This window comes from Odontomachus brunneus, unplaced genomic scaffold, assembly GCF_010583005.1.
Source record: "Odontomachus brunneus isolate Ranch 3 - 2012 unplaced genomic scaffold, Obru_v1 Obru_scaffold_262, whole genome shotgun sequence".
Taxonomy (NCBI): Eukaryota; Metazoa; Arthropoda; class Insecta; order Hymenoptera; family Formicidae; genus Odontomachus; species Odontomachus brunneus.
Genome location: NW_022639712.1, coordinates 229,015 through 243,913, shown reverse-complemented (window position 1 = coordinate 243,913; position 14,899 = coordinate 229,015). Strand labels below are relative to the sequence as shown.

The window sequence follows — 14,899 nt, the reverse complement described above, 5'->3', positions numbered from 1 at the left end:
AATTTTCAAGAATTTTTATCCACAGTAAAGATAGATATTTTATAATAATTTTAACATTCTTTTCACACTTTATGCAATTGAAACTTTCAACGAATATTCTTCTCTTTCTTCCTTATTATTTAAAAGAATTGTTGTAATGTCGTATCTTATTATTATTCGATCACTGTTTAATAATTGTAGAGTACAACTAATAGATATAGCATAGTTTGCCATTGACCATCGCTGCACTGCGAATTATCCATTGCGTATTTTTCAATGAGATTGCAAAGGCAGTAGAGACCGTAAACTACGTACGTCAGTCCCTATGTAAATATCTTTGGCGTGAAGTTTAAATGGCTCCTTCTGGCACAATGTTATCAAGTTTGCACATATTTGGCTCCTGGGCACACGTGATACGCGACTGGAGAACGTCAAACGCCAAAGCATAGCAATTTTCTCTCGAAGGTCGAATTCTGGGCAGTTACGATCTTGCTCCGAGTTTGCTCGGGTAATCCGCTCACGACTGCGGGAACTACAACAGTACGTTCGCTCAAAAGATTTATTTGTGCTTCTCTATTTTGTTCATTTATTCTATATTTGCACGCACTCCAATGCTTCATTCGATTCGAAGGAATATTGTACTTTCGTCATTATTCCTGAAAATTCGCATATACATGAATTTAATATGATTGTTAAAATGTATAACCATTTGTCAGTTCTATTAATAATCTATTGTTACCTTTAGCAACGGAGATGTGTGTGCGATGTGTCTTCGTCTATATGAAAATTATTCAAGTGCATCTATCGATCAGTGTTATCGATCGTTGCTTGAATTTTTATAAAGATACCAAGAGCGATTTACGGCCAAACGTTTCATTGCAATTGAGAATACGGTTACTTCGATACTTCTAGGCATTTTTTCCGATCAAATCCGACTTTTCTCATTTCTAACCGCGGAGTCGGTTGTGACGTCAACAAAGATTGAATTACGATCAGAACTTTACCGCGCGCGTTCACGTGACGGATGCGTACCTTTCGTGAAGGAGGAGGGAAGGGCAGGGAGGTGGACTTTTCAGGTAACAGTCATTCTCCTTGACCTAGTCTACGACTGACCACCGCACCGTATGCTGTGCGCTGGCTGGGAGTCATCGTTCGAGATGAGAATTAATCAGATATATGGATCCACAGATAGGTACTTTCGGCGCTACGTTCCTACTTTTTCGACTTAGGAGTCTGCGCGCCATGTCGTGCCAGGGTCGTAATAGTTCGCACTCGAAGATCGATTCTGGGACACGGCAAATTATTCTCTATGCTCAAGGACCTCCGTAGTGATACTATATCTAGTATCACTCCTACTTGTATCACTAAATATCTTCCTTTAACTTTACGTGGCTTTAGATTGGAAATTGTCGGTGATCCTGTAGTCTAAATTTTCTAAAAATTTACTTTCTCAAGAGATATAAATTTACTTTTTTTAAATTGTGTGTGTGTGTATGTATGATAACGGTACTTTATAATAGAATTTTTTTTTTTCTAATTTATGTTCTAATACTTTTATACACAGTGCAAGGACTATCTATACTACATTTTAAAATTTATTTTATTTTTAGACACCGGTCTAGTAAATTAGCGGAAGCTCTTTTTCCGTCCATTAGAAACTAATTGGTTGGACTTTTCCGTCCAACTTGGTCTTCCATAATTTAATTTAATTTTACACCTTAATTAATTTAATTTTTCACCTTCTTTACAAATGCGGACAAGTATGTGTATATGTGTCTATACATATATATATATAACTGGGTGTGTGCCGAGGTATATATTTCAGCACATGTATATTTCTATTTATTAAATTCCGTTCTGCTGTTTTTTATTTTTAGACATTGTAAGAGACGTACTTATTTCTCGTAAGACATTCCTTTTCCTATAGTTAGCAATTCGCGTGCGAGGAATTGAGGTTTATTGGGCATTATTTAAGACACGTAACTACAGTCAATGCCGGGAGCTATCGTGCATGTTACGTGAAGATTACGCAAACATAGGGCTTTATCCGTTTCTCTTTACAAACAACACGCGGTGCTTTATAAATAAATATTGTACAGTTGCATACGCACGAATTCAAGTACGATTCGATCGGAATATTGACGTTACGCATTCGAATCGAACATGTCGCGCAGCATCTTATCAGGTCTATGTATGTAAATGCAGATCAGGTACTTCATCGGTCATCGATTTTCTAAAGAATCTACACTTTAAAATACAATTTGTTCGAGTCTACCATTTACACGCATTTATACGCAAATGTTATTTACAGACGTAACGGAGACTGACAGGGAACAAAGCAGCCCGTGTCTCGTGTTCGGCGTGCGTCGTCTTGTCACCGAAGAGGACGCTCACAAAGTACCGCAACGTTAGTTATGATTATTATGTGAAGCCATTTAACATCAAGTATAATTGAAGTGCTGCTCACAGTAAGATAAAAAATATTTGCATATAATTCATCGTTCCTGAAATAATATTAAACTAGAAGAAAAATATCGTTATTTGTTTGCAGTAAATTAATACAAAAAAATATTATATTATATTATATTATATATACTGATAAGAATATCTTGCAAAATATGTTTTTGACTCTGTAAAAATTTATCTTAAGAATGATGAGACACGCAAATACTTTTTTTTTTACCCATTGTATACGTTTTACATAATCTAGGAAATTTCTCATCGATATTGATATCTACCGCGTATCTTATTCTCTCGAGATTTATTTTGTTGAGTCTGGCTGATATGCGGAATCATTAAGCACAATATCTATGTGAATTACCATACTTAGTTAATATCGATGACATTTACGTTGTCTCTTAATGCGTAAGCAAGTTACCTGTTGCTCGGATTTTTATCTTATCGGGCTTGAGGTTATACCGTAACGTGCGATTTTTATTTCGAACGAAGCGGATCCTGAATAATTTCATATGCAAAACGATCGTCGTGTAATTATTTCTCAAGTTATTTGGAGGCATTTGGGAAGATTATATAGATTTGATCTCTATAATATTGTCTATTCTCTTAAACTAGATAACTTCTTTACTTCCAAATTCAATAATCTATGTTCGCGTTAGTAGCTTTATTATACATTGAAATAAAAATGCTTGAAAATTTAATAATCTACGTGAGAAATGTACAGAACAGTTTAACTTTTATGATACTTACATGTAAGATGCAACAAGTTTGCCAATAACTTAGTTTCTGATTTATGTTAAATTTCGGAATATTTCTTCTCCCAGCCAAAGTGACATTCCAAACTCTTACTTATTTCGGCGTTTTCTGCTCTATTATCCCTTCACTTTTTAAAACTTGCTTTGCCGTGATACGCACTTTTTACGCGTGTATCGAGCTAAATGGACCTACAGTATCTCGAATCTCCCCGACGACGCTATCGCGTCGCTCTTCTGGGGCCAGTCACTCTCGAGTAGAATTTTAACTTGGTCGATTCGGTTCTCTCGGTCAGTCGTTGTCTTTGGGCCGCATACGGCACATCGTTCGGTGCGTTCGCTGATTTTTATCTTCGGTTCAGCGTCTGCTCGCGATTTCGAACGCGTTTTAATCGAAACAGATCGTATTTCAGTGCCCATCAAATGTGAAATTCCGTAAAATTAACGCTTCTTTGAGTGAGTGTGTCGTTCGCAAATTTTTTATTGTACTGTTCCCAAATATAGGAGTGCCAAATCGAACATTAGAGGAATGTCAGATGGACTTTGCCTTGATAACTTAAACGTATTTGTGATAACTCAGAAAGCATGAACATAATTTGCTTCACAGTGTGCGTTTTCGTGAATGTTTTACAAGAAAAATACGTGCTTTTGCCGACCACTAACCGTGACGAGTAATAACGTAACACGCTGTCGGTATAATGAGAAAAGGCACACAAACAGATTTCACGTACGGTGCGAAATGACATAATTCAATGATCGCAAAGCTGAAAACATAATTCATATATGGCATCATCGCCGAATAGGTATTTTTTCCCAAGCGACGACGAAGACAGCTTGGAAGATGAGTTATATAGCAACGGTGGGTAAAACATCGTCACGTAACTTTTTCGTATAAACTTATATTCGTATAAATTCATATTCAAGCCTTGACTCAACCTTGAATACACGTATACTCATTATATAATTATATAATTTTTTATAGTGGTCTTACTTTTTTCATCTTATGATTATAACGTTCTTTCGAAAAAAAAAGAAAAAAGTAGAGCAGGGATCAATCTATCCGGTCAATTAAGCCTAGTTGTGTTTTAATTGCAATTAATGCTACTGTGACCCACAAACCTCATAAGATACGCGCATTGAATAGGTGAACGCATCTTCAACGAGCACTGATCGTTAATTACCGGTGCAATGACAACTAAATCACGCGTTAATTGATAGATTGGGAACGCGAGGAAAGATCCGATATCTAAAAAGAGTTTCTCTCTTTCTATTACATAAAATCAAATGATTCTACTGATAATAGATTTTCGCTAATGTATTGCGATCACGTACTAACAATTACTTTTTGCCTGGAAATTCAGTTTGATTATTAAAAAAAATCCGCTCGTAACTGAACTTATGAATATTCAATGTTTCAGGCAAGACGGATGTGCTTGATATTGTGGATGAGAAAACGCCTTTCGAGGATAATGATGAGAGCAGCGATTACCTGACCATTGTAAGTGACTTTCACATTGTTTATTATGTTCACGATAATTTGGCTCATTTTCTGTACAATTATCTCTGATTGTGCATCTTGTTGAAAATTCTGGTAATTGGATTTACATAAAAAATGTTTTAGAATTTTTATATAATAAATATCGACTATTTAATCGAATGATCTGGATAAAAGTTAAAAAAAAAATTTACAAACAATATAATTTATTATACTGTTACTTATTATTGTTTATTATACTGCATATTATAAAGTTATATTTTCAGAGTTTTACGATTTATTATTCTGTGAATTATCATTATGTTTACAATATGAGAGACAATCTTCAATCTTCACAGTTAAAAAGTTCTTTCAGTGAAATTATTAACATATGATAAATATTTGCTATGATTCCTTTCAAGACATGGTAAAAGATATGGTCTTATTTCGTCTTATTATTTCTTTTGGACATGTTATTTTGTCGGATTTTTTGCAAAAGTCTCCATAAATCTATAAACAAAGTCTCAAAGTCATTAAAGACGATGCACTTGACGGAAAATGACGCGGCATGTGACGTAGGTAGGTGTTATCGTGTTTCTATTAATCACGGTCCTGCTATCTAGACTCTTCCACATTCGTAATCAAAGATAAGAATCATTGCTCCACTTCATATTTTTGAATGCGGATAAGAGGTAGGCTGGTCTCCGTAGCAACGGATCGATCGCAGCTATTTCTTTTTTAATCTTTTGTGATACCGTGGAAATTTAACACAGTTACGTGCACTACGTTATATCTCAATAGTAAAATTCCATACGGCATACCGTACATATCTCCTAATGTTTCGCGTCGTCTCTTTATTTTATCTACCGATACCGAATATCGATATCTGAATTACTAATCATTTCTATTCAATATCAGAGAGAGAAATTAATTACGGCAGCATGTACAAATTCATTATACAGTGTAATATAATATCGAGATGATATTCAAATAATAAATTTCGAATAAGTAATATTTCATTACAATTGCAACCTTTGTTCTTGGTTTCTTATAAATAACTCTCGTCATATAGGAGAAAATCGCGAAAGTTACATGGACTATTGCAGCAAAGAGAAGTTCTTGAAAAAAAAAAAAAGAAAAAACAAGTGACGCGGAAGTGCGCGCATAAATAGTTCAAAAAGAGAGGCAATATGAATCCCTTTCGCGAGGGATATTCGATCGTTAAGGGAGCTCGACGAAAAACAAAGAAGAGAAAGAAAAAAAAAAGAAAAAAACAGTCGGAGAATAATCCAGCAAAGGGTAGTCTTCGACCGTCAGCCCTCTCCGTTCTCACAGGGTTTCATCGTATAGCCTGCAATCAAGCTCCTCCAACCCCCTGCGATTTATAAGATAGAAGTCCTGAGCCATGGATTCTAAATATACACGCGCTTTCTGCGTAACGCTGACGCGGCCTTCCACCGACCATCTTTTCAATAATTCGCGTGGCGTTTACCACAAAGTTCTGTGGAGGGTGACGAAAGGGTAATGCTCGATCAGTTCGATATTCATCCCCCTCGATTAAATATGAAAATCGTCGAGTGCGCCTCGACAACGCGAGCGTAAACGCCGGTTGAAACGCCGTCTGAATAATTAATCGGCCACGCGCAATCGCAGTAAGGCTGATTTCTCTCATTCAACCACCTTCCCTCGACGAGTCGAGATGTTGCTCGACCGAGCTATAGATCCGCTATAGACAGGTGTCTATAGACTGTCTATAGACAGTTTCTAGATAGTTGAAACAGCCGGATGGAGAACGACAGTCGAAAGCAACGAGCTGTTTGCGGCCGGGATATGCGGATATAAATACGTTGTCGTCGTTGTTTTCGATTATTCGGACAGTGTCAAGTAAGGGGTGCTGTATTTTGTGCGACGCGTGTCGTAAAAACGCGCGAGGGAGAAAAATCAATCGTGCGGCCGGTGCTCGCCCGGTCGGAACCCTTCAAGTGTAAAGCTACTACGCGATCAACTTTCCATTATTTCCGACGTGCAATCGCTACTTCTGATTTTCTCTGCGTCGCTGGTGAAGAGCTATAGTTCACCTGAAGCCGAAAGAACATATCCTATTTAAGCAACAGTGTGTGAAGTGCGCGTCGAGTAACGGCGACGTTAGTCTCTCTCATTTTTTCCGCTTTACCGTCGCTTCCTCGCGTTAATCGTCTTTTAAACGTACTCGCTTATGTACTCTCTATAGTCAAGCAGCTATTCCAGACGGAGTGAAACCTAGTCAGATATTGTCACGCACGGCAATTATTCCGATTGAGTTATCGGCGAGCGAGCTAGTCCGAGCGAGCGTTTTGAAAAAAATTGGACAAAGTTTGACAGTATAGTGCTTCTTTTTAGAGACGAGGATATTTGCTTGATGTAAGTTCTAAACGGTCAGTTCGCGAAACAACCCGTTGATACTCCCGAATTTTCGCGTCGCACTTCTATGTGACGTGACCTTCTTTCGCTCATGAAACGCTATTCAGATCAATAATCGCTTCCTCCTCCCTTCTTTCAGGTTGTATGAAAATGGAGAATCAACGTGACGAGATAATCGCATATTATTATAACCGTATCGCTGTCGCACGTTCACCTCTGCAGAAGGCGATTATTTGTTAATTAGTACTTCGAAGTGACTCGCAGCGAATCGATAAAGCGACGGCCGCAGTTCTTTTGTTGCAAAGCTTTTTCCTCGATCCAAGAACTTTTTTTCCACTGAACGTTCCAAACGAACTTTTCCACCCTTCCTATGGTTTATCTTCTCCCGACAATTGAAAAAAAACTAACATGAGCCTCATGTGTCTTTCGTTCTGGCGTACGCTTTTTTGATTGAAAATAATCCTCACAAAGCAATGAGAGAATCAAACTTGTGCGAACTGACTGTAAAATTTCTCTTTCTTTCTGATTTCGGAACCTCTATTTGATCGAGGCGATATGCAGAAGAAATCAGCTATAACGCTATGACTCAAATTGTGATGTCTGCGAAAGTAAGTTACTTGTAAGTTGTACACTGTAAAAAATTTGTGTAAAATTCCATATAATTATGAGACCAAGTATTATAGTTGTAAATTTACACACGTATCAAAATGTGCCTTTTGTCTATATAAATATATTTTTATGCGATAATTACGTGTATAAATTTACATCTATAATAGTTGATCTCAAAATTACCTATTATAATAGATATAATTTTACACAAATTTTTTACAGTGTAAGTCGCAAGAAATTACTTCGCTATGCGACAATTTAGTTAATTGCAAATCTATAATAATGATAGTAGCAAATACGAATCTTTTCGAGGATTTTGACTAATATGTTGAAAAACTGTTGTTAATGGTCCAGACACTAGATAGTAGATATAACATTTGGAGTTATTTAAGACCCACCCAAAATATTCAGGAAATAATGAAACGTTTATCGAAACATATTATTTATCATAGCATCGTACTACGTTAATTGAAGTAAAAATTGTAAAAATTATACGGCAAAAATTACGATATCACTTGTTTGTAAATACTTCTTTTCAGAAATTGCACTTTTATCCGACTTTTCCATAAAATTCGTTATCAGCAGTTGTAGGAACTCTAGTACGCTAACATGCGGGCATCTTATCACACATAGAGGACTTCTGTTCTCGATCAAGCGAACGATCTCGCTATCTATCTCGATCGATGATCAGTATCGCGATGGTCGTCTTCTCAAACGTAACGTAACATTCCGCGATTCGCAGCAGCGATTCGACGAAGTTAAGAATCGCCGTTAACATGTGAAATTTTCAATTGCAAATCGAACCGGATAGTCATGAGATAACGTTAGATCGAGACGTTAATTCGCGAATTAATTCGCCAATGATGAATGTCGCGTGTGACGATCAATAAGATTCGAACTGCCAACGTGCAGTGTGATGCATTGTCGCCTATGCATTTGCGATTTTATTTCGCTAATAAGACACTGAGAGATGATCAGGCAATCGACTCAACCGGTGATCTATGTCTCCAGTGCGATCGATGACAATAATGTTTACAAAGAGGAATCGCGTACGTGGTATAATAGCGTCTTCAATGTCGTGTGTGGGAGTATACGGAAGGAATGCTGCGCTAGAAATAGAATGCGAGTGACTGAGTCGACTCCCACCGAATTACAATTAGTGAAGCTCATTAGGGTACGAATTTTTGGAATCCACATTTTTGGAAAGCTTTGATACGTGTGTTCATGATTCTTCTGATTTTCAAATGTGATATACTTTGAAGAAAGAGATATTATATTGAGAGACACTACAGTGAATTCATTTCGCACCAACTACAAAATACCTTAGGTTGTATCTAACAAAATGAAAATTCCACACTAGAGCGCTTGATCACGTACTTCAAAATCGGTCTCTATTATTTCACTTTGAAGTTGTATACATTCATTAAATACGTTATTCGATTATCGTCGTGTAGCTGACATGTACGGGTTATATTATATTGTAATCTAATTCATTAATACATCGCGAAAATGGAAGATCCTATTACGTATTTCGAGACCGCTATCAGCGCGGAAAAATGCCCACGCGCGCGTCGTCGAGCGAAAATTTACAAGCTACTCGAGGAAACGTTACTAAATAAAGAGGAGCCAGTATGTATTCGATAGTGATATCGATGCATCAATATTAGGTGCCTTAGATTAGATTTCGCTTATTAAAATCATTTCTGATAGCAAACCGAAGTTTGGAGAAAAATACTAAAAAAGTTAATCGTCGTTTTTTACTCAACTATGTAAAAACAATATTGTACATCTTTGGCTATTTTTCTTTGTTCACAGAAAGGCCCTCAAGACGTCAATGCTCATCTGTTGACAACCTCTGTTCCTAGTATTGTGAAAGTAAGTATGATAACCGGTTTATGATACGTCGTAGTTTATAGTGACTCGTAAAGGCTTGAGTGACGCTTGAGTTCTTTCTTCATGCTTCTGTCGATATAATTTTTATTTTATTACGCAGATATTATTAGTCTTTAGTAAAGATGATCAACAAATGGAGATACTTGCTACAACTGCGAGTAAATTGGGCTGGAGCGTATCGGTGGCGAAAGACGCGGAAAAAGCGATAGAACTCTTTCAAAATCGTGCTCATGAATTGGTGATCATCGATCATAGGGGACATCGTGCGACCGAGGGCGATGCTATTTGTAGGTATGGCAGAATGTTTATATAGTATATAATATTTGCATAATGTATATGTGAAAATAAGACAAAAGTAATAATAAGAGAAAGAGAGAGAGAGAGAGAGAGAGAGAGAGAGAGAGAGAGAGAGAGATATCTATATATATGATTTTTAGTCTTAAATAGTTTTTAAGGCATGCACGGAAAGTTTCATATATAACAAATTATTAAGAGATAATATTAAAATTACATATATTAAATAAATATTCTAAAAATATAGGTTAATATCAAGCGAGTTTTTTGAGGAATTTCTATCAACAACAATTTTTATTGTTTATTTTTTATAGTAAAATTTTTATAGTAAAAACAGTTAAATTTCTTAAATATATATGTGATAAACTTTATACTTTTTTTTTTAATTTCTTTTTTTAAATTTCTTTTTTTAAATTTCTTGTTTATCTGTTATTTCATTTGAATTTGTAAAAATATATATTCTAGAGCGCTCAGGGCAAGCCCGGTTCATCATAATTCCGTCATAATAGCGCTCGTAAAGAAATCGTAAGTCTTACAATGTCTTTTTGTGCTACTTATTTTAATTCTATTTAATCTGAGTCTCGTGTATCTTCCAGATACTTTATGCTCGCTGATAAAGACCATATTGCGGCGTTGAACTTGTTGGAAACAGGCTTTAGCAGAGTAAGCACTTATGAACAAACATCGAGAAATTAAACATCAAATATGTTGTGACTAGTCTCCTCATTCATTTCAATTTTAATATTTTAGGCTATGATAGAATGTTCGCACGAGGGTATATTAATAAACGAATTAGTCGGAATATATACTAGCTCGTTATTGCCGAGAACGCAACTCGCAGCGGCGCATGCACTGTACTTGGCACTTGACAGATGTCGCGATATGGTTCATGTAACCAACGATAAGAACGTTGTACAGGTATCGTGAGTAACGACTTGGAATTCACTTATTATGTTTTGTATGGCTATGCTCGCAATATTTTTTATTAAGTAAAGAAAATACGTATTCTCTCTCATTTGCACGCGCATTATGTAATCCGTTCGATATATGTACCTCAATAAATACGAAAGAAACAATATCTTTCCAAAGTCGATATACGTAGATTATAATGTCACGTTATTTTTAGTTTCAAAATAAAGTCAGCGAAAAATTGTTAGGATATACGACAGAGGAAATGATGGGGAGAAATCTGTCGGAAATAGTGTTCTATGAAAATTTCGCTCTAATGGAACAGCAATTGAGTAAAGGCCGGGAATTCGAAGGAAATATGAATTGCAAGAGGAAGAACAACCAGATGATCACGATCAATTGCCGAATAATTCCATTTTGCACCACGCTGAAGTACGTTCTCTTGTCATAATATTGAAGAAACCATTCGAGATCCAACACATTACACACTTACGTTTAAATTTTTCTTCTAAATGAGGTACCGTTATACTTGGTCTTGATTAATATTTTTCGATAAAGTTTTCCATATATTGTTACGATCAAAATCGATTTCTCAACGTACAAATCATTATCATTAAATTATTCCTTCGCTAATGCGTTGTATCAATTTTTTCCATTATTAACATACAGCATCAACTATTATATTTATCTGTAGGAAACCAACTCATTACATATACGTATACGACACTACGTATCTGTCGGAAAATATAACGCCGATAAGCCCAATTGCTAGCCCGTTGCATCCTCCTCTAAGAACGAGCATATTGTCGAACACGCGAAAACACTCGGACGTCAGATCTGGTGTAAGCGAGGGTAAGGTATTTCAATAAATCCATTAAGCGATACATTAACACATCAACTGACTGTAACATCGAAAAATTCCAAGAAGCGTCATTCAACCGACGCAAATAGTTATCACTAAAGTTTATTGATACAAGTAAGAACGTATTTGAAAGTACTAATCGGGTCATCGAGAATTTTACGATGTACCTTATTTATAGCACATTGCAGTACTTTTACGTTAAGAGTTATCGTGTGCGACCGATATCAACGTTACATATCATCGTTGTAAACATGTCAAGAAACTTAATAATACAAAACTGGGACAGTTTTTCTAGATATTGTATAGTGTGAAAGCTTTCAGATCTGTCGTTTTAGTATTAACATTCTGCATCGATATATTTCTATGGCCAAAAAATCATTGAAATTGTAGATGTAAGACTATAATTCCATTGATGTATATCATATAAGTTCATATCAATATTTCTAAAATAACTAAGTAATATTTCAGAAAAAAATTTTTTTAATATATTGATTGATCCTTCGTACGCACTATTATGCATGGAAAAAAAGGTTTGGTTGAATTAACCAAATATCTGGTCGAATATGAACGATCCAGAAATTCCGATTGAAGTAATTCGAATTCTGTTTAAGTTAACAAGATTTTTGGTTGACTTAAACAGAATTCGGGTTACTCCAATCGGAATTTCTGAATCGTTCATATTCGACCAGATATTTGGTTAATTCAACCAAACCTTTTTTTTCGTGTGAGAGATTATATTTTTATCGCAGGCCGCCGGCGGTCCAGCTTGCAGAAACTGCACACCTTGCAACTGGAAGCTCCCATTACCAAAGTCATTACGTTACTTTCAAATGCAGTGACAGACACAACGAATCCGGAAACAGCGGCACAAATCGATAAGGTGCGTTTTGCGATTAACCGAATCGCGTATCCTTCGTATCGTCGTATCGTAGACACGCCTACCCAGTTAGATATATGTTGCGCACCGCTCTTTCCAGGCAATCGATATCTTAAAGACGACGGAACTATATGTGCCACACCTCAAGGAGGACAAAATCTACAATGATCCGGTTGCGCAAGATCTCGTTGGCGCATTACTTGCCGTAAGAGCCCATTATTTTCCTTTTGTTTCGCTCGATGAAAAAATTATATCACAAATATGTAGACTGCTTAAGACATCCTCCCTCGGTATTTCAATATTTTCTAATATTTTATGTTGTTTGGTAAACAGAACTCTCGAACAACGTGGGACTCGAGAAGATCGTCGGCAGATTCCGCAAGATTGTCCACTATCAGACCTATCACCGGTCCGACTAATGCACGTGTGTCTATGAAAAGTTTCCGTGGACCGCAGGAAATCGCAGATGTATTAGACAACAGTCTCGAATGGGAGTTTGAGATATTTAAGCTCGAAGTACTGACGGAGAAGAGGTGAGTCGAAAGATCAACGTATGCTTTATCATGAAATCATGAGATTCTTATAATTTGGATCGCAGATTACTATTTTTAACATGTACTATTTAACTCGAGACATGATCTATTGGTAAATTGATTTTACTCCGATTTCTGCGTATGTTATAGGCCGCTTGTTTTTCTGGGATCAACGATTATGAATCTATACCAAGTGCCTGCTAAACTGAATTGCGACGAGAAAGTCCTGCAGAAGTGGCTGTCAGTTATCGAATACAGTTACAAATCGGAGAACAGCTATCACAATTCAACGCATGCCGCCGATGTCTTGCAAGCTACCGCGACTTTCATGCAATCGAAAAGACTGAAGGAAATTTTAGAGCCCTTAGATGAAGTTGCCGCTATAATCGCCGCAGCTGCTCACGATATTGATCATCCCGGACGATCCAGGTGACACAAGTCACTTTTCAGATAAGGCAAAATGCACTGGCAAACATTTAATTTCCCGAGAAATATATGTTTATATCGCGCATTCATATAATATTAATCAAATATTTCGATAATTATACATTTTCTTCATCAGAGTTCTACTTCCCGCCTTGTTTAGAAACGACGTCTCTTTAGCAAAAATTTAATCGCTTCATCATCATTTATTACAAATCTTGAAGCATAAATTGAGAATGAATACCGAGAGTCAGATATAAAATTAAATTTTCTTGTAGCCAGTTCCTCTGTAACGCTAACAATCATTTGGCGATACTCTACAACGATTTGTCGGTGCTCGAGTCGCATCACGCAGCCTTAACGTTCAAATTATCGTTATCCGATGATAACGTGAACATTTTTAAAGTAAGTTTCTTCTTAAGCGCTCTATATCGCAAGATCGATATAGAGTAATCCAATAGTGTAAAACGGCATTAAACGTCTGCTTTAGAATCTGGACCGAGACACATACAAGCTGTTGCGGCAAAATGTCATTGACATGATTCTGGCGACCGAAATGACGAAGCACTTTGAGCACCTGGCGAAGTTCATGAATGTTTGTAGCGCGAGAATCGGTGACGGTCAGATTGAGGTAATGTATTGTTTCTACTCATCGATAAAGATATATTCGCGTTCCATATATATGTCACCATATAAATCAATTGCCGTAAATTTCTATCAGACATATCCTCGTATTGAATTGCTAGACTCCCTCAGTCACCTTCTTAGCCGATAATGTATGAAAAGTCTGAGATATAGAAACACTATCACTAAAGTGTCGGTGGAAAATAAATTCAAAATAATTTTTCGCAGTCCTATTCGAATTCTCTGGACATGTCTGTGATATTGCAACCGGATAACGTAATATTGATTAAAAGAATGATGATCAAATGCGCAGACGTATCGAATCCGACGCGACCGCTGAAGAGTTGCGTAGAATGGGCGAGACGGATTGCCGAGGAGTATTTCTGTCAGGTAAATATTCTACTCTCTCTCTCCAAGAAAAGCATCATTCATTCTGGGAAAAAGAGTGATTAATTGTCTTGACGTTTATATATGTACTTGTATATGAATACGTTCGTTGATAATTTTCAGACTGACGAGGAGAAAAAGCTGAAGATGCCGGTCGTAATGCCGATGTTCGACAGACAGACGTGTTCGATACCGAAATCGCAAATTGGTTTCGTCGACTTCATTATCAACGACATGGTCGAGGCTTGGGATGGTATGTTCTTTTCGTTATTTGACGAGCTTAGTTTGCTCGCGAAAATATATCCAAATTATTATCTTTTTGTTCTATTCCGCAGCGTTTATCGATATGCCGGAGATGGTGGGCTATATGCGGCAAAACTATGAGAAATGGAAAGAATATAATGTAAGACACTGATTTTAATTTAA

At 36.7% G+C, this 14,899-nt stretch overlaps 1 protein-coding gene across 2 annotated transcripts in view; it reads left to right on the top strand.

Moving 5' to 3' along the window:
• Positions 1-4,057: 4,057 nt before the first annotated feature.
• Positions 4,058-14,899, top strand: part of LOC116852898 (high affinity cAMP-specific and IBMX-insensitive 3',5'-cyclic phosphodiesterase 8) — a 14,309-nt gene continuing 3,467 nt past the window's right edge. The window contains exons 1-17 of one of the 2 annotated variants that reach the window (XM_032833677.1): positions 5,746-8,845; positions 9,487-9,546; positions 9,665-9,855; positions 10,324-10,383; positions 10,455-10,521; positions 10,609-10,776; positions 10,985-11,199; positions 11,462-11,619; positions 12,379-12,509; positions 12,607-12,711; positions 12,840-13,039; positions 13,190-13,468; positions 13,741-13,867; positions 13,953-14,093; positions 14,315-14,476; positions 14,597-14,726; positions 14,809-14,876. In XM_032833677.1, coding sequence (XP_032689568.1) covers positions 8,642-8,845; positions 9,487-9,546; positions 9,665-9,855; positions 10,324-10,383; positions 10,455-10,521; positions 10,609-10,776; positions 10,985-11,199; positions 11,462-11,619; positions 12,379-12,509; positions 12,607-12,711; positions 12,840-13,039; positions 13,190-13,468; positions 13,741-13,867; positions 13,953-14,093; positions 14,315-14,476; positions 14,597-14,726; positions 14,809-14,876 — 2,466 coding nt within the window. In that variant the 5' untranslated portion in view covers positions 5,746-8,641. Of the gene's footprint in view, positions 4,687-5,745; positions 8,846-9,486; positions 9,856-10,323; positions 10,384-10,454; positions 10,522-10,608; positions 10,777-10,984; positions 11,200-11,461; positions 11,620-12,378; positions 12,510-12,606; positions 12,712-12,839; positions 13,040-13,189; positions 13,469-13,740; positions 13,868-13,952; positions 14,094-14,314; positions 14,477-14,596; positions 14,727-14,808; positions 14,877-14,899 lie in introns of those variants that run through there. The other variant, XM_032833678.1, reaches the window with a different exon arrangement.